We start from the raw sequence: 26,261 nt of genomic DNA, 5'->3' as shown, positions 1-26,261 counted from the left end.
TCCTTCTTTTCATGGAATTCATTCCCAAAAGTGAATTTCCTGAGCTGAAGGATACCTGGTTCTCAGGTGTTAACAAGTATTTACAGGTTGTGTTCCAGCAGGTTATGAAGCTTAACTTTCTCACCAGCAGTCTATGGGAGTTCACTTTCTCATATATACACAGCAGCAATACTTTGTGACTGTTCCCACCCCCTCTTTTTTTTTCTTATCAGTTTAATGGAAATAAAATTACACCTCATTTTTACATTTTGCATTTTTCTGCATTTGGAGAAATTTGCATTTTCTACTTTTGGAGCATCTTTTCATACTTTCTTGATCATGTGTATTTGTTAAGTTGAATTATTCCATTTTACTATTGAATTATTCATATTTTTCTCCTAGAAACTAGGTGGCTGAATGTATAATTCAAGAATTGGAGCTTTTGTCCAACAAATATGTACTAAGTTGTGGTTTGTTGTTGTTGATGATGATGATGACGACAACAACAGTGACCAGGGAGGTGGCTCACTGGTAAAACAGATGGCTTGAATGTGAGCCACCAATTTTTTTTTTTGCAAGAGTGATACTCTAGTCTCTTGCCCCCTTTTTTGCAGTCTTCCTTTTTTCCCCATTTTTTAAATAATCTTTTTATTCAGTTGTATAGAGACAGACAGAAGTTGAGAGGGAAAGGGGTGATAGAGACGGAGAGAGACAGAGAGACAACTGCAGCCCTGCTTCACAACCTGTGAAGCTTTCCCCTGCAGATGGGGCCAGGGGCTCGAACCCAGGTCCTTGTGCATTGTAACATGTGCACCCAACTAGGTGCGCCACCACCTGGCCCTCTCAGTCTTCCTTTTTTCATACTCCCTCTCTTCATCCTTCTATGTCATAAAATAAGTTAACAAATGCACTTTAAACATTTTTTTGGTGGGGAGGACCAGTTGGGGGATCAACCTGGGATTTCTGAGCCTCAGGCATTCAAGTTAGGCAAAATAGCTCACTTATCTATCTCTAAAAATAATTTTAAATATATATATATATACATATATATATGTATGTGTGTATATATATGCTATGTAAACTGCTGTGCTATCTCCCCAGCCCCTTTGTTTTGTTACTTCTTTTTTTTTCCCCTTTACCATTTTATTTATTTTTATTTCATTGAAGAGAGACAGAGAAATGAAAAGGAAAGAGGTGGGGGAGATACCTGCAATACTGCTTTACCATTTGTGCAGCTTCCCCCTTCAGGTGGGGACTGAGGGCTTGAACCTGGGTCCTTGAGCATGGTAACATGTACACTCAACTTAGTACACCACTGCGCAGCACCCGGTTTGGTTATTTCTTAAGTAGTTTGTCGCCTTAGACCGAGGATACATGGATTTGAGTAATGGTAACAGATGTAGAGAAATGTGTGAGCTGCAGCATCCACAGAAGTTCCACCTGCCCTTTGCCTGTGCAGAAATATTCAAAAATAGGCTATTTCGTGTTACAGTTTTGAGGGGTTCTCTTAAAAGTCAGGAAATCTGGCCATCTTGAGCCCCCGATGTCAGCAAGTGTCTCAGAGACGGCAAGATTTACAGGGGACATTCCTTCCTCGTTCCATTCACTGAGAGCTCTGTCACACCCCAGGATTCAGCCAAGAGCACAGAATATTTTTCACCATCCTACACTGCTTTCCTTTCCTTAACTTTTTTTTCCCCTTTTGTATTCTCATGTATACACATTTCTAGGTCAATTTTTTCATTGTTTTTTTATTATTTCAGTGAGAGCGAGGCAGGGAGGGAGAGACACCACCATACCTCTCCACCATCTGTGGAATGTCTGGTGGTGCTCCCACATGGTGCTGGGGCTTAAACCTGGGACCTCATGAATACTAAGACAACTGCCCTACCAGGTGAGCTATCTCTTGGCCCCCACACTATTTATTTATTTATTTTTTTGCCTCCAGGGTTATTGCTGGGGCTTGGTGCCTGCACTATGAATCCACTGCTCCTGAAGGCCATTGCCCCCCTTTTTGTTGCCCTTGTTTGCCACTGTTGTTGTTATTATTATTGTTGTCATTGTTGGATAGGACAGAGAGAAATGGAGAGATGAGGGGAAGACAGAGAGAAGAGAAAGATAGCCACCTGCAGACCTGCTTCACTGCCTGTGAAGTGACTCCCCTGCAGGTGGGGAGCTGGGAGCTGGAACTGGGATCCTTATGCTGGTCCTTGCGCTTTGCGCCACATATGCTTAATCCGCGCTGCGCCTCCTCACACTATTTCTTTATAAAACCCAAGGGGTGAATAGTTATTCTTGTACAGATTATTCACAAATCAATCTGTGTAGGTGCTTGAAGGGACTGCAGGTATCAAAAACCCTGTGGATCCTTGGCTTCTGTTGACTTTGAGACTTGTGTCCTGATAAATGGAATTTGGTGTCAGTGAAGGGATGCTGCTCAGTTAACCTCTGACTGTAGTCCTTTTGTGAGTGGACCCTGCAGTAGCATTTGACTCCAATAACTGGCTTTTGAGAGGTCCTCCTGCTTCTCTGCCCTCTCTTGGGGATTTCTTTGTTTTCTCATCCTCCCTAGATTGGCTTGATCTCAGCTGTTGTCAGACTACTAAAAACTCAGCTCTTTTCACATTCCCTAGAAAGATCCCCCCAGATACCTCTATGGTTGTAACTACTGCCTAAGGACTACCAAATATTTGGCTCTCATCTTTACTTTGACCTGAGCTTCTATTTATTTATTTATGATAGAGAGGAGAGAGAACCAGAACATCACTCTGGCACATGTGATGCCAGGGATTGAACTCAAGACCTCATGCTTGTAAGTCCAGCACTCTAGCCACTGTGCCACCTCCCAGGTGAAGAGTCCTCTGAACCACAAGAACGTCAGCCTGAGCATGTTTGAACCCAAAAGTCAGTCCCTCTATCCATCTCCTCCTTTCTTTACCTCGGTCTCAAGAATAGTCCTGAAACCAAGCCTTTTGTTTGTCCTTTCCTCCTCCTCTTTCTCACCCTCCATCCTCATGCTCTGATCAGTCACCAAATTCTGCTAATTGTACTTCTTGAAAATGAGCAGATCTGGTCCTTTCTCTTCTATCCTTACCACTGCCTTGTTCAAGCCTTTGTTATCTGTTGATTAGACTATTGCAGTGGCTGCCTTCTAACTGGTCTCCCTACCTACAGTCTTGCCTCCAGCAAATCCATTCTCCAATCCTGATGCCAGAGTGATCTGAGATACAAACATGATCTTGCCACTCCCCTGCTTAACACCCACCAGACAGAAGTGGTTCTGTAGCCACAGTGTAGCCTCTGACTCGGGCTGAAAGTAAGTTGTTCCTGCTCCTCCTCCTGCCACAATTAGCACTACTGTTACTCCTACTAATACAGATACTAATACTAGTAGCTAACATTTACTAGACATTTTTCTGTGATGTTAAATAACTTAATCTTTTTTTAAAAGCAAGTTGGAGCTAACTCAAAAGTTTTCAGAATAGTTGTCACTCTGATTGAAGGAGAGGGGCAGAGTTCCAGGCAGGGGGCCCTAGGGAAACAGCCATGACTCTAAATGACCTAATTGTTTGCAAGAGCATGCTGGTTTAACCCAAGTAGTTAAATGGGGATTTCCATGGTTCTAAAGAACTAGGATTTTCTTACATTCCCTATAAATTAGCATCATGGGAGGGTTATCTAGATCATGAAGATGTCTGTGTAGGGTGGCCATGCCCTCTGACTCCTGGGTATGAGGAAGGGAGGGGTAATGGCCTTCAACATGTTTAGGCTTCATTACTGGACATGCAAAACTGCTTTACCTGGCCCCTGCCCACCTCTGCTGCCTCCTGTCACTTCCTTCCTTGCACCCTAGTACAAGCCAACTGTGTGGTACTAATCTTAGCTCGCCTTACTGAGAAATCCTATGTGCCAAGACCTGGGCTCTGTGATTCACTGTAGTGTTTGTCTCATATGGTCCTCAGGGCCTCCCCACCAGGTCAGACTGTCTCTTATCCCCATTTTATAGAGAAGGAAAAGTGAGGCTTTCAGAAGTAGAGTCACCTGAGGTGGCTCAGTGGCTGGTCCTCCAGCCCCTCAGCATGTGTGTTTTATTTGTTGACCCTTCCATCTTGGCTCACAGTCTACCTTCCCTCTTGTACTTCAGTTCTGAGACTGTCCCTTGGGAAAACCTTCTTGGGGGCGCCTCCCCTGTCCGTAGGGTGGGCTTAGTACCCTTCTTTGGCCCACTGAGGTGCTGGTCAGGGAGTAGGGATTTATGTGTGCAGTGTGCTCTTTGGGATGGGGCCCAGGCCCATTACCTTTCAACCCCCAGCACTAGGCGCAGTGTCTGGCACATAACAGGTCTCTGTTAAGTGTTTATGGAGTTGACTAAACGGAATTCCAGGCTCTAATCTCTGAACTGCTTGTCCTTCTGACCAGTTTTCCTTGTCTTCACCTTCTCTAGGCACAAAAACAAGCTATTTGATCTCTGGTGAAGGATCCTTTCCCTTCCTGCTGGTTCCACCTGTACCCTTTGGCTTCGGGTAGAAGTGCAGTCTGATCAGCCACCTTGCCCACATACACTGGACCACCTGTGCTCTCTCTGACCCTTTTTCTCATCACTCACCCTCAGGCTGGGCCCCAGATCTGCCCCTCTCTCTGTCAGCCCCTTAGGATTTCAGCTCTTTCTGCTGGGTTGTTCTTTTTCTGTCCCAAATATTACCCTCCCCCCATTTAAAAAAATTCCTTTCCTTCCTTCCTTCCTTCCTTCCTTCCTTCCTTCCTTCCTTCTTTTCTTCCTTCCTCTCTTTCTTCTCCCTTTCTTTCTCTCTCCCTTTCTTTCTTTTTTTCTTTCTTTCTTCCTTTCTTTCTAAACCAGAACTGCTCAGCTCTGATTGTGTGATGCTGGGGATTGAACCTGGGACCTCAGAACCTCAGACAAAGTTTTTTTTCATAACCATTATGCTGCCTCCCCAACCCTCTTCACTTCTTTCTCTTTTCTTAGTCCTCCAAATCATAAGCCCATAATTAGACCTTTCCCCTACAGAAACAGCCTACAATCCCAGTCATACTTTGACCTTCCCTTAAAACATTAAAAGAGTTCAACACATTTCCTCAACTCCCAGCCTGAGTCTCTGTCCCTGCGTCCTGTTCTGTCATACAGCCAGGCTGGTGTCTGACACCCTCCCCAGCATGCCACTGTGCTTTGCACAGGCCCTGCCTTGCCTCACTTCCCAGTCTCCTCTGCTTCTGGCAGCATTGGGACCCGGGCCCCTGGCTTCTCCTCTATGCTGTATGGGATGAAGATTGCAAATCTGGCCTACGTCACCAAGACCCGGGTCAGGTTCTTCAGACTTGACCGCTGCGCCAAGAAGCCAGTTTCTGAAGAAAGGATCATGACGCTGGGGTCAGATATCAGCAAACAGCATAAGTCACTGCTGGCCAAGATCTTTTATGACAGGTGTGTGCATGTGTGTATGAGAAAGAGATTGGGGGGTAGGGGGCTGTCTGGCTGAGGGAATAGTGTATGGTTGCAGGCTAGGGTTAGGCCTCCTGCTAGGAGTGGGGGTAGGGGGGCAGGGAGACAAGGGTGGGTTTCCTGAGGACAGCTGGCGCTTGGCCAACCTCCCTGGCCTAGAACTCCCTGGAGGACAATCTCCAGTTCAGGCCCTTCTGGCCCTAGCTCCCATCTTCAACTCCCTCACTCTCCAGGAATGAGTATCTTCACGGGAAACATGGGGTGGATGTGGAAGTTGAGGGGCCCCATGAAGCCCGAGATGGGCAGCTGCTCATCCACCTGGATTTGAACTGCAAAGCAGTGCTGACTCTGAGACTTCGAAATGGAGGCAGCCAGCCTGTCACCCTCACCCACCTCTTCTCACTCTGGTGGAACTCCCAGTTCGTCTTCTATGATGACAAGAAGGAGCTGCCCTGCCCGCTGGGCCCCGGTGAGTGGATTTCCAAAGGGGAGGAGTGGTGGAATCATAGGGGCTGGGGGCAGCTAGCCCTGGGGAGATCTAGTCTTCTGGAAGCTTTCTGTAGGGTGGTTGGTTGTATCTAGCAGAAAGAGCTAGCTGGTGCCTAGGAATGGAATGTCTGCTGGAGTCACCAGGGTATGAGGTGTTGGTGGACGGTCCCTCTGCCCTCCCCCAACTCATGCATTCAGCCATCTTTTCCCAGGTGAATGCTATGAACTTCGTGTCCACTGTCAGACCAGCTTTGTGGGCTATTTCCCAGCCACGGTGCTCTGGGAGCTGCTGGGACCTGGGGAGTCAGGTTCAGAGGAAGCTGGCACTTTCTACATCGCCCGATTCTTGGCTGCCATCGCCCATAGCCCCCTGGCTGCACAGCTGAAGCCCTCAACTCCCTACAAGCGGACTCAGATCACTAGGAACCCTGTTTCAACCCGACGGATAGAAGAAGGAGAGAGACCTGATCGGTAATTCCTCCTTCCAACCCAGTTTGGCCTAGGGTGCACTGATGGGGGTGGGGGTAGTTAGTGTGTGTCCTGTAAAGAGCAGAGTTAGGAGCCAGAGCACCTCAGTGAAAGCTTTTTGTTTGTTTGTTTTATATTTTGTTTGTGTTTTTCTTAAGATTTACTTTATTGGGCTAAGAGATGGCATAATGTTTATGCAAATAGACTTTCATGCCTGAGGCACCAAAGGTTCCAGGTTCAATTTTCCCCACCTCCCTCCTGCCTGCCCCCCAGTACCATAAGCCAGAGATGAGCCTTGCTCTAGTGAACAAACAAAAAAGAAAAATAAGAAAGAATTATTTTACTACATAGGAGATAAATTTTCATGTGTGAAACAAGCCAGTGTACCACTTGGCTCCGTGCAGCACCAGAGGTTGACCCAGGAACCTGAGATGTGCAAGTCTCATGCTCTACCAGTTGAGCTATTTTCCCCAATTGCTCACTGTGAGTCCTTGGAGTCTCAGAGACCATTTCTGTCTAGGAGGAAGGTTGTAGATGAGCAGCTAGTATGAGGACAGTGAGGGAATTTTAAGTAGTTTCACCTGGGTGATGGATTCTCTGCAGACATCCTTTGTCTTCTATCAACCTTATTGAGATGATTCATTCACATACCATACAGCTCGTCCATTTAAGCCTGTGTAATTCAGTGCTTTCAGTATATTCACAGACTGGTGCCACCATCCCTATAGTCTGTTTTATAAATTTTCATAGCACCTGGTTGAGAACATGTGTTACAGTGCACAAGGACCCAGGTTCGAGCCCCCAGTCTCCACCTGCAGGAGGAAGTTTCATGAGTGGTGAAGCAGGGCTGCAGGTGTCTCTCAGTCTCTCTCTCTCTCTCTATTTTCCCTTTCCCTCTTGATTTCTGACTGTCTCTATCCAATAATAAATGAAGATAATTAAAAAAGAAAAAGAAATTTTCATTACCTCCAAAACAGACCTCTACCCTTTAGTTTTCATCCCATTAATACACTCCAGTTGTCTTCAAGCTCTAAGTAACCATTCATATGCTTTCTGTCTTTTTTTTTTTCTCCTGTTCTTGATATTTCATAAGAGTGGAATCAAATAGTATATGTACCCTCCAGGGAGGAGTCTTTTCTGCAGATCTGCAGGTGAGGGATATGTGTATGAAAGCTCTCCTTTCTGCACTCTTGCAGAGCAAAGGGCTATGACCTGGAGCTAAGTATGGCACTGGGGACGTACTACCCACCCTTTCGCCTTCGGCAGCTGCTACCTACCCTTCTTCAGGGAACAAATGTCTTTACTGCCCCAAAGGAGATTGCTGAGATCAAGTAAGTCCCACCACCTGCACCTTCATGCTACTTTACATTTTCCCTGTTGACTCCATCTCACCTCCCCATGCCTTCATCCTCAGCTTCCACACTCCATTCACCTCCTTTTACTGATCATGTGCTGCATGAGCCAGCCTCTCTTCAGGAGTCAATTAGCCATACAAAGGTGGTTTATCTTAATAACTTTATTTAAAACAATAGTGGTCCATGAGGTGGCTCAGTGGATAAAGCATTGGATTCTCAAGCATGAGTCCTTGAGTTGAATCCCCAGCAGCACATGTGCCAGAGTGATGTCTAGGTTCTTTCTCTCTCTCCTCCTTCCTCATTAGTAAAAAAAATATAAAAATATATAAAAATATATATATATTTGGGTGTTGGGCACCCAAGCTGAGCACAGACATTGCCACGCACAAGGCACCTGGTTCAAGCCCCTGTACTGGGGACACTGCATGAGTGGTGCAGTAAGTACTGCAAGTGTCTCACTGTCTTTCTCCTCTCTTTTTCCCCTCCTCTCTCAGTTTATCTCTGTTCTATCAAGTAAAGAAAAAGAAAAAAGGAAAAATTAGTGGCTGGGAGCAGTGGATTCATGTGCCAGCACCAAATCCCAGCAATAACCCTGGTGGAAATTAGTGGTGGTGGGGGAGATTTATTTCACAAGAGAGTGGCCAAAGCATCACTTTGGCACATGTTGGTGACAGGAATTGAACTTAAGACCTCACACCTACAAGCCCAGTGCTCTATCACTGTACCACCTCCTAGGCCACTGTTGTGTAATTTCATTAAAAACATAAGAGGGGGTCTGGTCAGTAGCAAGCATAATATGAAGTACAAGGACTGGTGCAAAGATCCTGGTTCGAGCCTCAAACTCCCCACCCACAGGGTGGGTCACCTCACAAGCGGTGAAGCAGGTCCGCAGGTGTCTGTCTTTCTCTCCTCTATCTTCCCCTCCCCCTCTCAACTGCTCTCTGTCCTATCCAACAACAACAAATGGAAAAGATGGCCACCAGGAGCAGTGGATTCATGGTGCAGGCACTGAGCCCCAGCAATAACCCTGGAGGCAAAAAAAAAAAAAGATGAAACTGGGGAGATAGTCAGAGGTTGGTTATGCAAGCAACTTTCATGCCTGAGGTTCTGAGTTCCAAGATTTAGTTCCGGGAGCAGGGGTAAATAGCATAATGGCTATGCAAAGAGACTCTTATGCCTGAGGCTCCAAAGTCCCAGGTTCAATCCCCCCCACACCACCATAAGCCAGAGCTGAGCAGGTGTCTGTCTTTATCTCCCCTTCGATTCTTAATTCCTCTCTGTCCTATTGAATAAAATGGGGGGGGGTGGTCACCAGGAGCAAGGGATTTGTAGTGCTGGCCCCGAGCTCCAGCATTAACCCTAGAGGCAGAGAGAGAGACCAAGACCACACTGATCTATAGTTGACTTTTATACATAGTACAGTATTTTTTGAATACTTAGCCATCACAAAGAAATTGCTCCCCACTTGTGGGGGGGGGGTCACTTCACAAGTGGTGAAGCAGGTCTGCAAATGTCTATCTCTCTTATCTATCTTCCCCTCCCCTCTCAACTTCTCTCTGTCCTAAAAAAAAATGTATCTTGTGGCGTGAGAATTGGCACAGTGGCTAAAGCCTTGGACTGTCAAATATGAGGTCCTGAGTTCAATCTTTGGCATTACATATGCCAGAATGATACTCTGGTTCTTTTTCTCTCACATTAATAAATAAACTAACCCTAAATTTTTTTTTTTTGATCTTATAATCTCATATAGTACCATAAGTGAGATGAAGGGCTCAAATAAAATCAAAGCAGGAGGGGATCAGGCGGTAGCACAGTGTGTTAAGCGCAGGTGGTGCAAAGCGCAAGGACCAGTGTAAAGATCCTGGTTCGAGCCCCTGGCTCCCCACCTGCACGGGGTTCCCTTCACAGGAGGTGAAGCGGGTCTGCAGGTGTCTATCTTTCTCTACCCCCTCTCTGTCTTCCTCTCCTCTCTCCATTTCTCTCTGTCCTATCCAACAACAACAACATCAATAATAACTATAAAAATAAAACAACAAAAGGGAATAAATATTTTTTAAAAATCAAAGCAGGATAAGAGGTGGCTTGACGTTGTTATGTGGAGGGCAGGGAGTGTTGGCCTCAGAAGGGGTTGACATTTGAGCAATGACATTTGAATGCGGTAAAGGAGTGAGTCATAGGAGGATGTGGGGGGAGAAGCTTCCAGGACCTAGGGTCTATAGCTGACTCATGACCAAGAAGAGGCAGGGGCACCTGAAAGAGGGAATGGGGTAGGGAGTGAGGGCCATCTCCTCTGATCCGCATTCTCTTCTCTGCCCTGTTACTCTGCCCTGGTTCCTTTTGCTTTTGTGGTCCAGAGCTGAGAGGGTAGTGAGTGGATACTCCTGGGGCTGGGGGTTGCCATCTCCATCAATTTCTTACTCCCCTCACCTCAATCATCACTGCCAGGGCCCAGCTGAAGACAGCCCTGAGGTGCACCAACTATGAGGTGAAGTTCCGGCTGCTGCTGCACCTGGAGGAGCTGCAGATGGAGCATGACATCCGCCACTATGACCTGGAGTCAGTGCCCATGACCTGGGAGCCTGTCGACCGGAGCTCTGAGCTGCTCACCCTGGAGGTTGCATCTCTGATGGGACACCGGGAGGGTGGCCTCAGCGGTGGTAGGCAGGGATAAGGATAACAAGAGAAGGGTGAAGTTGCTCCAGCCACCAAGTCCTCAGCAAAGAGCAGAAAGGACATCCTGAGCTTAAGAGAAGTCAGGGCCAGTGGAGCAGTGAGAGAGATCACTTTGGTAGGGTGCCTGTGTTACCATATGTGCGACCCAGGTTCAAGCCACCAGTACACAACATGGGAGTATTATGGCTCTGGAGGAAGCTTTTTAAGCCCTGTTGATAACAACAACAAAAAAGAACAGATCAATAGGGAGAGCTGAACCGGATGTGGGTGTCACTTCACACATTGGTATCTGCCAGTATGTACCTTTGGACAAGTCTCTTGCTCTCTCTGGGCCTTAGTTCCCTCACCTGAAAAGCACAGTGCTGCGAGCCTTTTCCAACCCTCTGGTGTTGAATGTACACATATAAGTCCAGAAGGATACATCAGACTGGATTTCCATACATGTACCTAAGGAAAGGACCGCACGTGTGTGTGTGTGTGTGTGTGTGTGCGCGCGCGCGCGTGTGTGTGTGTCGGGGGGAGGGGTGACTGGGGTGATAGGGGAAGTCTAGCACAATGTGAGATGTGAGTTACATGGGACTTTAAGCAAGCAAGTCCTGTGTGCTAGCTCCCTGGCCCTTGGACAAGATTGAAAAGACAGAGAAGTACCTGCCTTTAATCACGAGGGCAGCCAAACAAACCAGGAAGCTGATGCCTCCAAGTCCAGAAATCATACCTTAGGGAGGTTCCAGGAATGCTGACCTCACCATCTCTGAGCATCACGGGATGGGTTGTCTTTTCTGTCCTCTGACTCTTGCCCTGTCTTGTGGGAATGGGGTGAGGCAAAGCTCCCTGAATCAGGGAGTTGGAGATCAGAGTTGGTTGTATCCTTTAGTAACCCTTCCTGGAATAGTAGTCTGCTTGTCTTCAAACCCTTGTAGGTTCCTGGGGTGGCTGAAAGTCGCCCCTCAGTGCTCCGGGGTGACCACCTGTTTGCCAGCTTAACCTCTGAGACACACCAGGACGAGGGAGTCACCTATAAGGGCTTTGTGCACAAGGTGGAGATGGACCGTGTCAAGCTGAGCTTTTCTAAGAGGTGGGTGCTTAGGGCAGGGCAGGAAAGAGCCTGAGCTGTCAGAAAAGTGTAGTCTCTCTGAAACCAGAGCATTAAGGTGTCTCCGTAAGAGACCTCAAGGGAAGGGGCAGGATACTTTCAGGGACCCTGAGATGTCACAGCAGCTTCCTCTCCTAGAGGGTTTTGCCTAGAAGTCTTGGAAAGGGGACTCAGCCAGTCCCTGGAGAGTCTGCTTTCACAACTGCCCACACCTTAAATTGGAGTGCCTCCTTTGTTTCCTCCTTTCCTACAGCCTCCTGAACCGCTATGTGAATGGACTGACCTTCAAGGTGAACTTCACTTTCAATCGCCAGGCCCTGCGGGTGCAGCACCGTGCCCTAGAGTTGACCGGGCGCTGGCCACTGTGGTCCATGCTCTTCCCTGAGGCCTCCCGTGACTGTCCATCACTGCCCTCAGATGTGAAGTTCAAGTGAGACCGCAGGCAGAGGCTCTGGGGTTACATGGAACAGGGTGCAGGGGATGGAAGTAGGGAGGCCTCCAGGACGCTAGATAATGTATCCCTGGCCCCATCTGCTATGCCAGGCTTTATGACCGGAGTCTGGAGTCAAACCCAGAACAACTGCAGGCCATGGAGCACATTGTCATGGGCACCACCCGTCCAGCCCCCTACATCATCTTTGGCCCTCCAGGCACTGGCAAGACTGTCACCTTAGTGGAGGCAATCAAGCAGGTAGGTCCCAGCACAGACTTGGGATCTATACTTTGCTTCCTGCAGGGACCAGGCAGTTGTCCACACATTCTGAGTCCCTCCAGATTTTGGAGTGTCTGTGCTGAGCTGTCATCGAAAGTCATTGTGACTGGTCATTGAGTGTTGTCTGGCAGGCTGGGCACTGCATCACTTTTGGAGTGGCCATTCACTTGTCAGTCACAGGCTTGAGCATCTCCTGCAACAGCGTTCAGCACTAACTACTGTGTGATTGGAACTAGCACTTTAGTCCTTTGAAGGGCTGGAGATCCAAACCTACCTTTGTTTTTTTAAATTCTTTTTTTAATATTTATTTTCCCTTTCATTGCCCTTATTGTTTTATTGTTGTAGTTATTATTTTGGTTGTTATTGATGTCATCATTGTTGGGTAGGACAGAGAGAAAAGGAGAGAGGAGGGGAAGATGGGGAGAGAAAGAAAGACACCTGCAGACTTGTTTCACCGCCTGTGAAGCGACTCCCCTGCAGGTGGGAACCCAGGGGCTCGAACCGGGATCCTTATGCCGGTCCTTGTGCTTTGCACTGTGTATGCTTAACCCACTGCACTACTGCCTGACTCCCTCCTTCTTTCTTTTTTTTTTTTAACTTGATAGGACAGAGAAATTGGAGGGGAAGGGGATACAGAGAGGGAGAAAAAGAAACACCAGCAGTACTGCTTCACCGTTCATGAGGCCTGCCCCCTATAGGTGGGGACTGGGGACTTGAATCCAAGTCCTTGTTCATGGTAACATGTGTGCTCAGTTGGGTGCACAATTGCCCCAGCCACCCACCCAAACCTGCCTTTTGTTTCACTACCTCCCTCAGCTTTGTGGAGCATATGCCACCCTGCATCAGCCTGAATCAGGCCTGAGACCCTCCCTCTCCTCTTCCCCCTGGAGGCCAGGACCTGGCCTCCCACACTGCTTCTCCCTACCCCAGGTGGTGAAGCACTTGCCTAAGGCCCACATCCTGGCCTGCGCTCCGTCCAACTCGGGGGCTGACCTCCTCTGTCAGCGGCTCCGGGTCCACCTGCCCAGCTCCATCTACCGCCTTCTGGCCCCTAGCAGGGACATTCGCTTGGTGCCTGAGGACATCAAGGTACCCAGGGGAGCTCGCCAAGCCAAGGGACGGCAGGTGCTTGGGGAGGGTCACAGGGTGGGCACTGGAAACTAGTAGGCTTGGACTCTGATACCTGCTGTGTAGTCACAAATGAAGCAAGAATACCCTCTATAAAGTGAAAGGGGGGAATATACTGATCTGGAGTTCCTAGAGCCAGCATGAGGGTGATACTGGGTAGCAGAAAGTTGATTCCTTTTCTCTGCTCTTAGCCTTGCTGTAACTGGGATGAAAAGAAGGGAGAGTATGTGTTTCCTGCCAAGAAGAAGCTGCAGGAATACCGTGTCTTAATTACCACTCTCATCACTGCCAGCAGGTATGTAGAGGTAGTAGGCAGAGCAGATGGGTCTGGGGGGTGGGAGAGGTACTGGCTTGGGTAAGCATTTGGATAAGTAGTCAAGTGCCTAACTTGACTCCTTCCAGGTTGGTCTCAGCCCAGTTTCCCATCAATCACTTCACACACATCTTCATCGACGAGGCTGGCCACTCCATGGAGCCTGAGAGTCTGGTGGCCATAGCAGGTAAGGGACTCAGGGATAGGCTGTAAGTGGGTCACCCTATGTGACATCAGGGAGGCCACACTTCATCTGTATTCCTCTGCCACCCTGACTCACAGGGCTGATGGAAGTCAAGGATCTGGGTAACCCAGGAGGGCAGCTGGTGCTGGCAGGAGACCCTCGGCAGCTGGGACCCGTCCTTCGCTGCCCACTGACTCAAAGATTCGGGTTGGGGCACTCTATGCTGGAACGGCTGCTTACCTACAACTCACTGTACAAGAAGGGCCCTGACGGCTATAACCCCCAGTTCATAACCAAGCTGCTACGCAACTACAGGTACTCCTGCATCCTCACACCCCTGCGCAGTCCTGCCTGGAGGTTCCACCCTGCAGTCCTGTTGCTCAGAGGCTGCAGAAATAACTGAACTGAAAGGTCAAGGTCTCCTTGGGCCCTTCCTTACTGCTTCTTGGTGGTGTGACTTAGCAAGTGGCTTCACTCTAGAGTGGCTTGCTTGTCTGTATACTGGGGGTGGCGGGGGGGGGGGGGGGGGCGGCGGTGGTCTGGCCCATCTGAAGTTCCCAGTCTTAGAAGTGAGGAGAATAGGGACATAAACCTAATTGGTATGCAAATTAAACAGCTTTTCTTCCTCTAGTCAATGAATTCATGCTTGTAAAATGCTCAGAGTTCCTACTCCTTGGGTTTTTAAGGGTTCAACAAATGTTAGATAATGTGTTATTAGTCCTTATTCCTTTTAATATAATTCATCAGAAAATAGCATTTAGTTCTGCTATAGTATTCCCCCCAAATATTTATTAATTTATGTATTGAGGTGAAGGAGAATCAGAAGATCACTCTGACATATGCTATGTCTGGGACTGACCTGGAGACCTCATTCTTGATAATTCAACACCTCCTGGGCCTCCCTGCCATTGTTTTTTTTGTACTGTCCTTGGCAAAATTGTAACCTGAAAATGAGCACCTCATTTCTTGTTTTTCTTCCTCCTCCTCTTTTTAAAAGGCTTTGTTTATTTATTAACATGTGTGAGAGAGAACCAGAGCATCACTTTGATACATGCAATGCCAGGGATCAAATTCAGTGCCTCACACTTCCAAGCCTTAAGCTCTTACTTAAACTATCCCACTTTCTGGGTCACATGTTTTTTTCTTTCTTTTTACATTTTTTTTTATATATTTTACTATTTATTTTGTTGTTGTTGGATAGACAGAGGGGAGGGGGAGAGAGACACTAGCAGCACTGCTTCACCACTTGTGAAGTTTCCCACTGCAGGTGGGGACTGGGGGCTTGAACCCTGGGTCCTTGTGCTTGGTAACATGTGTGCAACCAGGTGTGCCACCACCTGCCCCATTTTTATTTTCTTAACTGGACTGATCCTTTAAATCCATAGACTGTTGCTTCTCCCCCACCCCTACCCTCCACACACCTCCCTTTTGTCTGTTTTGTTGTTACCAGAACACTGCTCAGCTGACTTAAGATGGTGCTAGGGAACTGAACCTTTAACCTGGGAACCTCAAGCATGAAAGTCTTTCGTATAATCATTATGCTTTAGTCCCTTTATCTGCAGTCACAATAGACTAACTAGCCTCAGACAGTGGTTACATAAATCTGCTAGCCAGAAAAGTATGTGTGGACCTGGAGCAGGTAGAACAAGAGCATAAGCAGCCCAGCCCTGGTCTTTCTCTTTCTCCATCTGCCTCCCAGGTCTCACCCTACCATCCTGGACATTCCCAACCGACTCTACTATGAAAATGAGCTACAAGCCTGTGCTGATACCATGGACCGAGAGCGCTTCTGCAACTGGGAGGGTCTACCTCGACAGGTGAAGCTGAGTCAGATGGGTCTTTGGTGCCCACCCTGACACCCCAACTTCTTTCCTACTGAAAGTGGAGGGGAGGAGACCCTGAGTGCAAGTCACAAGGTTCTCCCTTTGTTTGTCTCCTTTGCCTGGGATCCCAAATTACCCAGAAGGAACTGGATGTGGGAGGAAGAGAGGGTAGGGCAATCTGTTGGAGGGTGCCCCTGACATCTCACCCCACTCCACATTCAGGGCTTTCCCATCATCTTCCATGGCGTGATGGGCAAGGACGAACGTGAGGGCAATAGCCCATCTTTCTTCAACCCTGAAGAAGCTGCCACGGTGACAACCTACCTAAAGCAGCTTCTGGCCCCTTCCTCCAAGAAGGGCAAAGCCCGCCTGAGCCCCCGAAACGTGGGCGTCATCTCTCCATACCGGAAGCAGGTCAGGCCCTCTGTTCCCACAGAGTGTAGGGGCCCCTACCCCTTCCAGATGGTACCACCTTCATTGCCAAACCCCTAGGTGAGCTTCCAGCTCGGGCCTCTGCCAACCCCTGAGCTGGAGAAGCTGCAAAGTCAATTGCCCCAGTTTCCTGGCCACCCGCCCAGCTCCCTTTTGCACTGGGGAAATAGCAGGAGAGAAAGGCACCTGTCCCCCCTCTTTCAGGTGGAAAAAATCCGTTACTGCATCACCAAACTTGATAAGGACCTTCGGGGACTGGATGACATCAAGGACTTGAAGGTGACATGCTCTTTCACTGTTGTTCCTGCTCCCTTCATTCCCCCACTGCCAAAGGCTCCTGCCTTGCTCTAGTCCCACCCTAGTCCCTGCCCCACCCAGTCTACCTGATGAGGAAGAGGGACTCTTCCCCAGGGCTCCCATTCCTGGATCCCAACATGGAGGTCTGGAGTGAGACAGGAAACCTCTGTGTTGACCAATCACCTCACATGATGCTTATGATAAGCCAGCTTTGGGGCGTCTCCTCTAAGGATAAAGTCTAAAGTCCCTGACATGTAAGAGTGCTTTTGGGTCAGCCAATACTTGCATGGGCTTAGGTGGCAGTTGGCCACAGTAGCTGCAGATTAGAATCATCTGGAGAGTTTGAAGGCTGCCTGCCCTACCCAGCATTTCCAGCTATCTGGGGGCAGAGCCAGGGTACAGGTGTTTCTTTCCAGCCCCTTAGGTGACAGGTTGGAAAGAGGTGCCTCTAGACTTCCATGCCTGCCCATGGAGATTGACTCACGAGACCTGGGATAGGGCTCAGGGCTTTTTTCTTTTTTTTTTTTTTTTTTAGTTTTATCTATATTCAATTGCTTAGTTTCATTAGGGATCTTGCAACATTGTAAAGCTGCAGGCTTAGAATTTCACACCCTTGGAGTCAGGTGGTAGCGCAGCAGGTTAAGCACATGTGATACAAAGTGCAAGGACCAGCATAAGGATCCCAGTTCGAGCCCCCAGCTTCCCACCTGCAGAGGAGTCGCTTCACAAGCGGTGAAGCAGGTCTACAGGTGTCTGTCTTTCCTCCTCTGTCTTTCCCTCCTCTTTCCATTTCTCTCTGTCTTATCCAGCGACATCAACAACAATAATAACTACAACAGTAAAACAAGGGCAACAAAAGGGAAAGTAAATAAATAAACATAAAAAAGAGTTTCACACCCATACATGGTGTGCAGAAGTTACAGCAGCTCCCCCTGAACCCTCTCCCATAACCACTATAGTTTTCACAGAATCTGAGACTTTGGTTCCCCCCCCTCTTCCCCCCACAAATTCATTTGTTGTTGTCATCTGTATTCCATATATGAACAAAACCCATCCAGTTAGTTGTCCTTAGGAATATATATTATTTTTTTCTAGAAATTGAGGAGAGGAATAGAGACACCTGTGACACTGCTCCACCATTCGTGAAACTTCCCCCCCTGCAGGTGGGGACCAGGGCCTTAAACCCGCAGGTTAAACCCACAGGGTGTTTATTTGTTTACCAGACCACTGCTCAGCTCTAGCTTGTGGTGCTGGGGATTGAACCTGGCAGCTCAGAGCCTCAGGCACAAGAATCATTTGTATAACTATTAGGGTATCTCTTCAGCCCAGGATTTTCTGTTTTTAAGAAAGGCTGGCAAGACAGCTCACCTGGGGGCCAGGTGGCAGTACACCTGGTTGAGCACACACAATGACAGTGTGCAAGGACCTAGGTACACACCTCTGGTTCCCACCTGCAGAGAGGAAGCTTCACAAGTGGTGGAGCAATGCTTCAGCTGTCTTTCTCTGCCTTTCTATCCACCCCTTCCCCTCTCAATTTCTGTCTCTATCCAAGATAAGTAAATCTTTTTTAAAAAGACAATTCACCTGAATAGTGTGCCAGTAGATGTATTCAACCCAGATTTGGGCCCAGCCCCTATCCGACTGGAGGAAACATTGCATGGTTATCTTTAGAGATGTTTAAAAAACATTGTTCTGAAACACCATTTAGTTCAGTTGTCACGAGATTCCCCCCACCCCCATATCCTTGTTCTGTGGCTATAAATCCCTTGGTGGCTTCTCTGAAGTACTATGCTCCCCCGGCTCAAGCTCCTCTCCCCTAGGCAGGGCTCCTCTAGTACCCCTCTGAAACTCCCAACTGCCCGGCTCAGGCCTTGCCCCTCTCGCCCCCTGCCCCCCCTCCAGGTGGGTTCTGTGGAAGAGTTCCAAGGCCAGGAACGCAGTGTCATCATCATTTCCACCGTGCGGAGCAGCCAGAACTTTGTGCAACTGGATCTGGACTTTAACCTGGGTTTCCTTAAGAACCCCAAGGTTTGAGGGCTGGCAGGTGGCAGGAACTATTTCTTCCTTACAGCCCTTCCCTCCCATGACAGTTACTACTTCTTTCTTCCAGAGGTTCAATGTGGCTGTGACCCGGGCCAAGGCCTTGCTCATTGTGGTGGGCAACCCTCTCCTCCTGGGCCATGACCCCGACTGGAAAGTGTGAGCATCAGCGCCCCCTGGGGGTCCTGGGGGAGGGTGCACATCCCCTGGCTGAGAGCAGCTGGGTGTGGCTCAGGCAATTCCCAACTCTGACTATCTTTCTAAAAGCCCCATTGAAGTCACCAGACCTCAGGGCAGCTGGTCAGACAGCTTGGCCAAAGTCCTCACCCTCTTCTTCCCCCATGTGGCAGGACTATGGCTTAGCCTAGGCCTCTACTGGGGATGGGAGGGAAGCCCCTTCTGGACCTTGCGGCAGTGTGTAAATGTCATATGTACACCATAGGTTTCTGGAGTTCTGTAAAGATAAGGGGGGATACACGGGATGCCCCTTCCCCACCAAACTGGATCTGCAGCAGGGCCAGAAGTTACTTGAACATCTGAGCAAGCTCAGTACCTCTACCTCAGGTATGGCTGGACCAGGGCAGGCGCAAGGGGCCAGGTGGAGGAGGCAAGAAGTAAACTCAGCCCCTCCCAACCTTTTTTTTTTATTCTAGGATCCCAAACTCAAGACTACCTCCCCCAAGAGCAGGAGGGTGAAGGTGGTCTGTCCCTGCACGTGGAGCCAGAGTGGAGGAATGAACTCTGAACACAGTAGCGGGCCTTCTAGCCACCAGCCAAGCCTTAACCACCCAACCCCAAACCCCACACCTTGGCAAGCAGACCTGAGGGCTGGGGAGTTTACAGCCCAAGCTATCCGCCCCCCCTCCCCTGCTGGGGAAAATGACTCAAGCTGCTAACAATTGGGGGAGGGTGGGGGGTAAAGGGAGAAAAACTCTTGAAAACATATCTTGTCTATGCAAAAGCTTCCCTGTCTTCTCAGCCTGGCCCCAGCTCCCAAGCCCTGGGGAAGGCAGGCTTCACACCAGGGCCAGGCCTCACTCCACTGGAAAGAAGCCCTGCCCCCAAGTCCTGAGGAAGAAGCCCTGGTGGGAGGTTGTAGGGAAGCCACCCACAGGCTTCTAAGTTTAGCCCTTACTCTAGACCACGCCCCAAGTCCGCCTCCCAGGCCTGGAGCCAGGCATGACCTCATCCTCTGCTCCACCCTGCCTGCCCCAGCCTGGCCTTTGCAAGCAACTTTGAAACCAGGAGGGAGGGGATGGGCCAAGACGGACCAGAACAGAGACAGGAAGCTGCCACATACATCATGTAGGGAGTCTGGCTTTTATTGGTGCCTCCCCCACCATCACCACCATCAAGTGTAGCCAGAGACAAGCCCCTGGTCCAAAGCAGAAACACTGGGGGGTGGGAGGGGGATATGACTCTGGGATAGAGCCTCCAAGTCCCCCACCTCAGACACTCCTGTAAGCCAGAAGAGTGTAAAGTGCTGGTGTGTGATGATCCTCCAGGGAAGGCCTGGGGGTGAAGATCCCCACCCCTGGACCGAGGCAGCAGGAAGAGGGCCTCAGGGAGGACAAGGTATAGGCCCCTGTTCCCAGAAGGCTGGGAGGGGCAAAATGCCAGCACTGCCCATAGGGGAAACCAGATAAAGTCCCGGGCCCCAAGGAGCCAGGAAAGGGAGCCTTGGGCAAGAAGCCCTAAGAGAATGTGGCTGGGCAGTGGTGGTGGTAGTATCTGCACCCATGTGCAGGGAAGAAGGGGGAGGCCTGAGGATCTCAAAGAATAGGACAGCCCCTTCGGCGCTTATTCTTGCGGACCTGAAGACCAGCCCGAGTAGCCATCTCAAATACCTCCCGCACCCCCTCCTTGGTCTTGGCTGAGCACTCGAGGTAGCCAAAGGCACTGATTCGGTTTGCCATGTCCCGGCCTTCTTCAGATCGAACAGGTTCCTGGGAAAACAGAAGGTGAGAGGTGAAAAGGAGGCGGGACTCCATGGACACCACCCCAGCAGAACAATGATTTCCAGCTCATATTCCACACCCTACCCACCCTGTGCAGCTTCCGGGTAAGATAAGCTGGGCTGTTTACATATAGGATCACCTCCAGCACTCTACCCTAAGGCATACACCCTGTTATTGTCATCAGTACCTCCTTGCTGATGTGTCTCCACTCTCACTTTATTCCAGTTCATAGCTGCCTGAGTTCTGCCTGACCCTGTGTAAGACTTCACCAGTTTATAGTCTTACCCTGGCTTTTGTCTATTAAGCTCTAGTCCTCTAGCTCCTTTTCTCTGGGGCCTTTCTTCCAGCAGTTATTAATGCCCTCTCATCTAAATTCTTGTCAGCCCACACTTTCCCAGGTGAACTGACAGCTCAAGCCATATACCCCCAGTGAAACCTACAGCATAAGAAGCTTTCTTTGTTGGGAGTCAGTTAGTGGTGCAGCGGGTTAAGCGCACATGGACCAAAGTGGAAGGGCCAGCGTAAGGATCCCGGTTCTAGGCCCTGGCTCCCCACCTGCAGGGGTTTGCTTCACAGGCGGTGAAGCATGTCCGCAGGTGTCTATCTTTCTCTCCCCCTGTCTTCCCCTCCTCGACTTCTCTGTCCTATCCAATAATAACAACGACAGTAAACAACAAGGGCAACATAAGGGGGGGGGGGGAAATTAAAAAAAAGAAAAAAAGAAAGCTGTCTCTGTGAAGACAGGGGAGTTATTCAACCTCCCCAGGCCTGACTCCAGAGTGGATGGCATGGCATGAATTAAGTAAAATGCCTAGTGACCTTGGATAAGTCACTTCACTTTCTGGCAGTTCCAATAGATACTGGATTGGATGCCATGAACTCTTCTGTATCTCCCTCCTTGCCTGTGCAGATGAGGGAGTCGGAGCTGGGTTCCATGGGGACTCTTTCTGAGGGCTTCCAGCCCACCAGCCCCACCCACCTGCTTCATCTTGGCCAGCTCTCTCCTGGTATGTTCATCTTGCCGCAGATCCTTTTTATTCCCCACAAGGATGATGGGGACATTGGGGCAGAAATGCTTCACCTCTGGAGTCCACTTCTCAGGAATGTTTTCTGTACAGACATGTCCCAGCAGATGCATCCACTTAGGCTAGAAGGCTCTGCCCACAACCTCCCACCACCCACCAACCAGGACACTCTTATCCCAAGGCAGTTTTACTAGGCTGGTCCAAGGGACTATTCCTTCCATAGCGCAAAGTACCCCATCCCCTTCACAGCAAACCCTCACCCTCCAAGGACCAGTTAGGACAGTAAGGAGGCTAACAGCCTCCCTAATCCCTCTCCCACAACCTCAGCCTCTGAAGCTTGCTGGGGTGGATCAAGGCAAGAGCTGTCTCTGAACAAGGCTCTCTATCTCCTCCCTCCGAGCCCCTGCCCCTAACCATACCCAGGCTGTCCGGGCTGTCAATAGAGAAGCACATGAGGATGACATCAGTGTCGGGGTAGGAGAGAGGCCGCAGGCGGTCATAGTCTTCCTGTCCTGCTGTGTCCCACAGAGCCAGCTCCACCTGACACAAAGGGCCAGTGAGTAGCCAGCCTGAAGGCCTCAGGGACACACACCCCACCCTGCAGCCCAGAGGTGTTATCTGAAACCACAGGTCCTTTAGGTTCACAGCATCTGTGAGCACCTGTGTGTGTGTATACTAATCACTCACATATACATCAGGCAAGTTTTTAAATCCTGAAACACCCGACTAATCTTTGTAGTTTATAAGGTGCCATTCATTGTGACAGTAACTGAATCCTTACAACCCCTCCCCTGGGTTTAGTGGACATCGTACTGTTCCCATTTTGCAGTGGGGGATTCTTAAGTTCAGAGGCAAAAGGCCTGGAAGGGTGAGGTTCATAGCATGGTAGTTTAGCAGCACCATTAAGCCAGAGATGAGCAGTGCTCTGGAAAAAAAAAAAACGTATCCAAGTCAAAGGGTCTGGGCCCACATTATAGAGCCACCATGGGATTGCATCCAGGATTCCTAAGGCTGCAGGTTCACTTTTTAGTCTTCACTGGCCCCAGTAGGGAGTGTGGAGCAAGGACACGGACATCCCACCATATCCCGCAAGTGACTGAGGCAGGGTGATAAGGGGGCCCTTTGCCTTCACCTGCTTGCCGTCCACCTCTATGTCGGCGATGTAATTCTCAAAGACAGTTGGGACATAGACCTCTGGGAACTGATCCTTGCTGAACACGATAAGAAGGCAGGTCTTCCCGCAGGCCCCATCCCCCACAATCACCAGCTTCTTTCGGATGGCCGCCATGGCTGGGGCTGGCAAAACAGAGGTCTTGGATTTAGGGGAAAGCTAGTAGCTCCAAAACACACTTTTGTCACATCCCCTCCCCCCTTAAAAAAATCAACCCCAGCCCCCTGGAAACCAATATCAAGCAAAGGCAGAAAACGGGGCTTGTTCAGGCATGTTTTTGCCATGAATCAATTGTCGAAGCAAGTGAGCTTGAAATTCCTAGTCTCAGGGTGAGAGCTGGCTCTCTCCTAGCATTAGTGGTAGCTGAATGAATGCCCCATAGCCAGTGGAAAAACAGGAGATCTAATCAATTCCGTCACCAGGTGTGTGGGCCCTGGACACCAAGGAGGCCAGGTGCTCCGGGACAAATACTGAAGAGACAGTTTTTAGCTGCTTATACAGATCCGGGTTTCTGAGAAACTTCCTTTGTTACCAGGATGCTGATGCTTTTTAAGTCTCCCAATCACTAAGGGCCAAGCTAGCACACACTAAGCAGGTGTCATGCCCACCCAACCACAAATAAGAAACCCTTCTCCAAGACCACAGATTTACAGAATCTGGCTACCAGGTGGGTAAGGAAAAGGTGATTTGTCACCCCTGGGGTTTCAATCTTCCATACTGATTTTTCAAATACAAAGAATAAGACAGAATGACACAGCTCCAAAGCTTCCTTCAGTGTGGTAGGTGCCCCATGAGCCCGACAAAGCAGGCACACTACCCAGACAAGCTATCTTATTCACTGAGCTCCTGAGTGCCAGGTGCTGTGTTGGGTATTCTGACAAAAATCTTCAGTCTTGATAAGGGGTTAGGTGGTGGTACAGTTTCCATCTTTTTGACAGGCTGAAATAAACTGTATATTGAGAGTGGTAACAGGGACAAGGCTGCATGACTCTAGAACTGTTTCTCTCCTCACCTCACAGAGGTGGTAAGAACAGGAGAGGGACACCCAGACAGGGCAGTGGCCATGGCACTAGCCATACCCACCCCATCCTAGTCCCCAAAGTCCCAAGTTACACAAAGGAAGCTCAGTCCCTGCAGCCCACATTCAGGCAGTCCCTCCACCCCCACCCTGCCTGGCAGCAACACTGGGTCACTCAGCCTCAGGCAGGGGACAATGGCCACACTGTAGGGAATCATGCATCCACCACAGCAGGGCGATAGAGAATGATCCACTGGGGAATCACCTCCACCCACTCCCTGGAACAGCCCCTTCCTCCTGCTCATTCAAGGCCCTGCCCACCCCTCCCTGTGACTCAGGGAAGGGAGTCAGCTTCCCGGGGTTCCCTGTGTCCCCAGCTTCAGCACACTTGAGCAAGCATCTGCAGAATTCATCACACCGTCCCAGCCCCCTGCCCAGCCAATTATACTTCCTCTCTCTCCAGGGGACCAAACTGACCTGCCAGCTGAGGTTCCTAGGTCTAGACTGGGAGGAAGAGAGGGTGGGCTCTGGAGCTGAGACAAAATCCAGGCTGTTGGGAAGAGGGAGGAGTCCACCCAAAAAAGACAAATGAGGGCCAGCTCCAACACCAACCAGGATGGGAGCAGTTAAGAAAGAAGGGATGGTAATCTGATCACAGGCCACAAAGCTGGCTCTTTCTCTCAGCCCCACATCCTGTCAAACTGGGCTGAACTTCTTTCCTCACCACCACCCCTCACCCTCTCCTGCCTCAGCCTTTTAGGAAGCAAACACTTCCATCCAAGGTTAGTTCTTTCTCATCAATGGTGGGATCCTGGGAGGGTCCCTCCCCTCTCCCCTCCACACATAAACAAGCACACAACTGCCATGAGGGGAAGTGGATATGAGTCAGAGAATTCACAGGAGTACACAGTCACCCTCTGCTCACTGCAAAAGGGGCTCCCAACCCTGATCCCCTCCTCCAAAAGGTGAAGAAGAAATCATTCACTTTACTAATATACACCCTTACAAAAATGGAAACCATCCTTCCCTAAATGGGGGTTTTCCTGGAAACTCACTCTTCCTAGTTCTATTGTGTCAGTCGCTGCTGGGATAAAATACCAGTGGCTTGGGCAAAGGTATGTCTGCCCAGTCCCAGAGGGCAGTCTAAGTGGCAGCAAGGGTGAGCACAAAGTGGCATTAGGGTCCCTAGATGAGCCGGGCCAGGACCAGCGGAGTCCAGGCTAGGCTGGACGCTAGGCCCAAGACCAACAGGGCAAGACAACAGCTCCCCCTTGAGAGGAAGTCCTAGAGGAACCGCCTTACTGACCCTAAGAGGGGCGCAATCAAACCCCACAAGATCAGGAACGAGCCTACAATCCCTGGGGCCTTCCCTGAAGGAAAGCCCTCTCAGTCATCCTCTAGATTTCCAGGTGACTTGGGAGCTGGTTGTACCCTGACCACCCAGGATGCCTAGGAAAAGAATCAGAGCTCAACTTGTAAACCAAGACTAGGAGGGCTGGGAAGACAGCACAATGGTTGTTATGCTAAGATTTGCCTTAAGCTTTGAGGCTCCAAGTTCAATCCTTGGTACTACCATAAGCCAGTTAAACAGGGTTCTAGTTAAAATTTAAAAAATGAGCAAATTAGGGGGAAGGGAAGCCAGGAGTGAAGGTAGTGCTCAGGGTAGTACTCAGGATAATAATCTTCAGCCAGGTTGGGAAGTCTAAGTTAGGAACTAAGAGATTCTTACTTTTTACACTTACACAGGCACTCAAGCATGGAGGGGGTTAGGAGATTCTTATGCACACAAGAGCTGGGGGGTGGGGGAGTGTTTAGCAAGCCGAGGGTTCTTATACACAAGCATAAGGGGCGGACCTTCCCCACATCGCCCGACCCCCCGCCCCAAGCCGGGTCCAGAACAGTCAAGGGCCGCGTCCTGACCCAGCCGAGGGGTAGCAGCCTCACCGGTCACACTCCGCCCCTATTCCCGCCATTGCACCGTTCTGGGCCGGGGAAATTCCCACTCGCATCCGGACATGGACGGGGCCCCCACCCTACCCAGGTCCACCCAGTCGCCGGGCCCGGGTGCGAGAGCGTCTGAAGCGGGACTTCTTCGCGGACAGGCGGCGGCCACGCCGCCCTGCGGGGTCCCGACACCGGGAGAAGCAGGGCTGGGGCGCCGGCCCGGACGCCAGGAACCAGAGGCCCTGCGGGCCAGCTTTCCAAGACCCCGGGCGGCAACCCAGGGAGGGGCCAAGTCGTCCGACCCCAGCCCAGCTGCCGCCGCGCCCCCTCTCCTGCCAGCGGAGAAGCGGGAAAGTGCCCTCCTTGGGACGAGCCCCGGACCCCGCCCGGTACCTGCTGCTCCGCCGCCTCCAGCTGCGCGGCCGGTGTCCGAGGCGGAGACTGACCCTAGGGGCCCGCCGCCCCGCCCTCCTGAGCGCCGCCGCCGGAGGGGCGGGTCCCCCGGCGGGCAGGCAGGGTGGCGGGGGAGAAGCTCTTGGCTCCGCCCGCCCGGTCCCAGCCCCGCCCCGGCCGGGGGTCTGAGGCGCCGGCAGGGAGTGTGGGGGAGCCTAGAACTCAGCGGAGAGGCGGCGTGAGGGGCGGGAGACTGGAGCTCTGCCTCTGCTCCGCCCTCCAGCTCCTCCCGCACAACAGCCTCGGAA

The 26,261-nt window shown here is 50.2% G+C and overlaps 2 protein-coding genes across 6 annotated transcripts in view; one reads left to right on the top strand and one right to left on the bottom strand.

Annotated features, from left to right (window-relative positions):
• Positions 1 to 19,405, top strand: part of MOV10 (Mov10 RNA helicase) — a 45,924-nt gene extending 26,519 nt beyond the window's left edge. For 4 of the 5 annotated variants that reach the window (XM_060201867.1, XM_007526947.3, XM_060201869.1 and 1 more), the window contains exons 3-21: positions 5,216 to 5,419; positions 5,671 to 5,906; positions 6,139 to 6,397; positions 7,591 to 7,725; positions 10,195 to 10,363; positions 11,343 to 11,497; positions 11,769 to 11,945; positions 12,059 to 12,206; positions 13,158 to 13,316; positions 13,547 to 13,650; positions 13,758 to 13,855; positions 13,951 to 14,167; positions 15,552 to 15,669; positions 15,898 to 16,089; positions 16,312 to 16,386; positions 18,307 to 18,432; positions 18,515 to 18,603; positions 18,887 to 19,008; positions 19,098 to 19,405. In XM_060201867.1, the coding sequence (XP_060057850.1) occupies positions 5,216 to 5,419; positions 5,671 to 5,906; positions 6,139 to 6,397; positions 7,591 to 7,725; positions 10,195 to 10,363; positions 11,343 to 11,497; positions 11,769 to 11,945; positions 12,059 to 12,206; positions 13,158 to 13,316; positions 13,547 to 13,650; positions 13,758 to 13,855; positions 13,951 to 14,167; positions 15,552 to 15,669; positions 15,898 to 16,089; positions 16,312 to 16,386; positions 18,307 to 18,432; positions 18,515 to 18,603; positions 18,887 to 19,008; positions 19,098 to 19,189 (2,875 nt within the window). In that variant the 3' untranslated portion in view covers positions 19,190 to 19,405. Of the gene's footprint in view, positions 1 to 3,153; positions 3,296 to 5,215; positions 5,420 to 5,670; positions 5,907 to 6,138; positions 6,398 to 7,590; positions 7,726 to 10,194; positions 10,364 to 11,342; positions 11,498 to 11,768; positions 11,946 to 12,058; positions 12,207 to 13,157; positions 13,317 to 13,546; positions 13,651 to 13,757; positions 13,856 to 13,950; positions 14,168 to 15,551; positions 15,670 to 15,897; positions 16,090 to 16,311; positions 16,387 to 18,306; positions 18,433 to 18,514; positions 18,604 to 18,886; positions 19,009 to 19,097 lie in introns of all 5 variants that reach the window. The other variant, XM_060201870.1, reaches the window with a different exon arrangement.
• A 340-nt stretch (positions 19,406 to 19,745) lies between these two features.
• Positions 19,746 to 26,160, bottom strand: RHOC (ras homolog family member C). The gene is made up of 5 exons (XM_007526949.3): positions 25,954 to 26,160; positions 22,560 to 22,723; positions 21,847 to 21,967; positions 21,382 to 21,512; positions 19,746 to 20,390 (listed from the first exon to the last, which is right to left on the bottom strand). Exons 2-5 carry the CDS (start codon positions 22,713 to 22,715, stop codon positions 20,217 to 20,219), a joined length of 582 nt encoding a protein of 193 aa, XP_007527011.1. The 5' UTR covers positions 22,716 to 22,723; positions 25,954 to 26,160; the 3' UTR covers positions 19,746 to 20,216.
• Positions 26,161 to 26,261: the final 101 nt, after the last annotated feature.

This window comes from Erinaceus europaeus, chromosome 11 (genome assembly GCF_950295315.1).
Source record: "Erinaceus europaeus chromosome 11, mEriEur2.1, whole genome shotgun sequence".
NCBI lineage: Eukaryota > Metazoa > Chordata > Mammalia > Eulipotyphla > Erinaceidae > Erinaceus > Erinaceus europaeus.
Note: the sequence above shows the minus strand (reverse complement) of the source record. Positions and strands in the feature narration are given on the sequence as shown.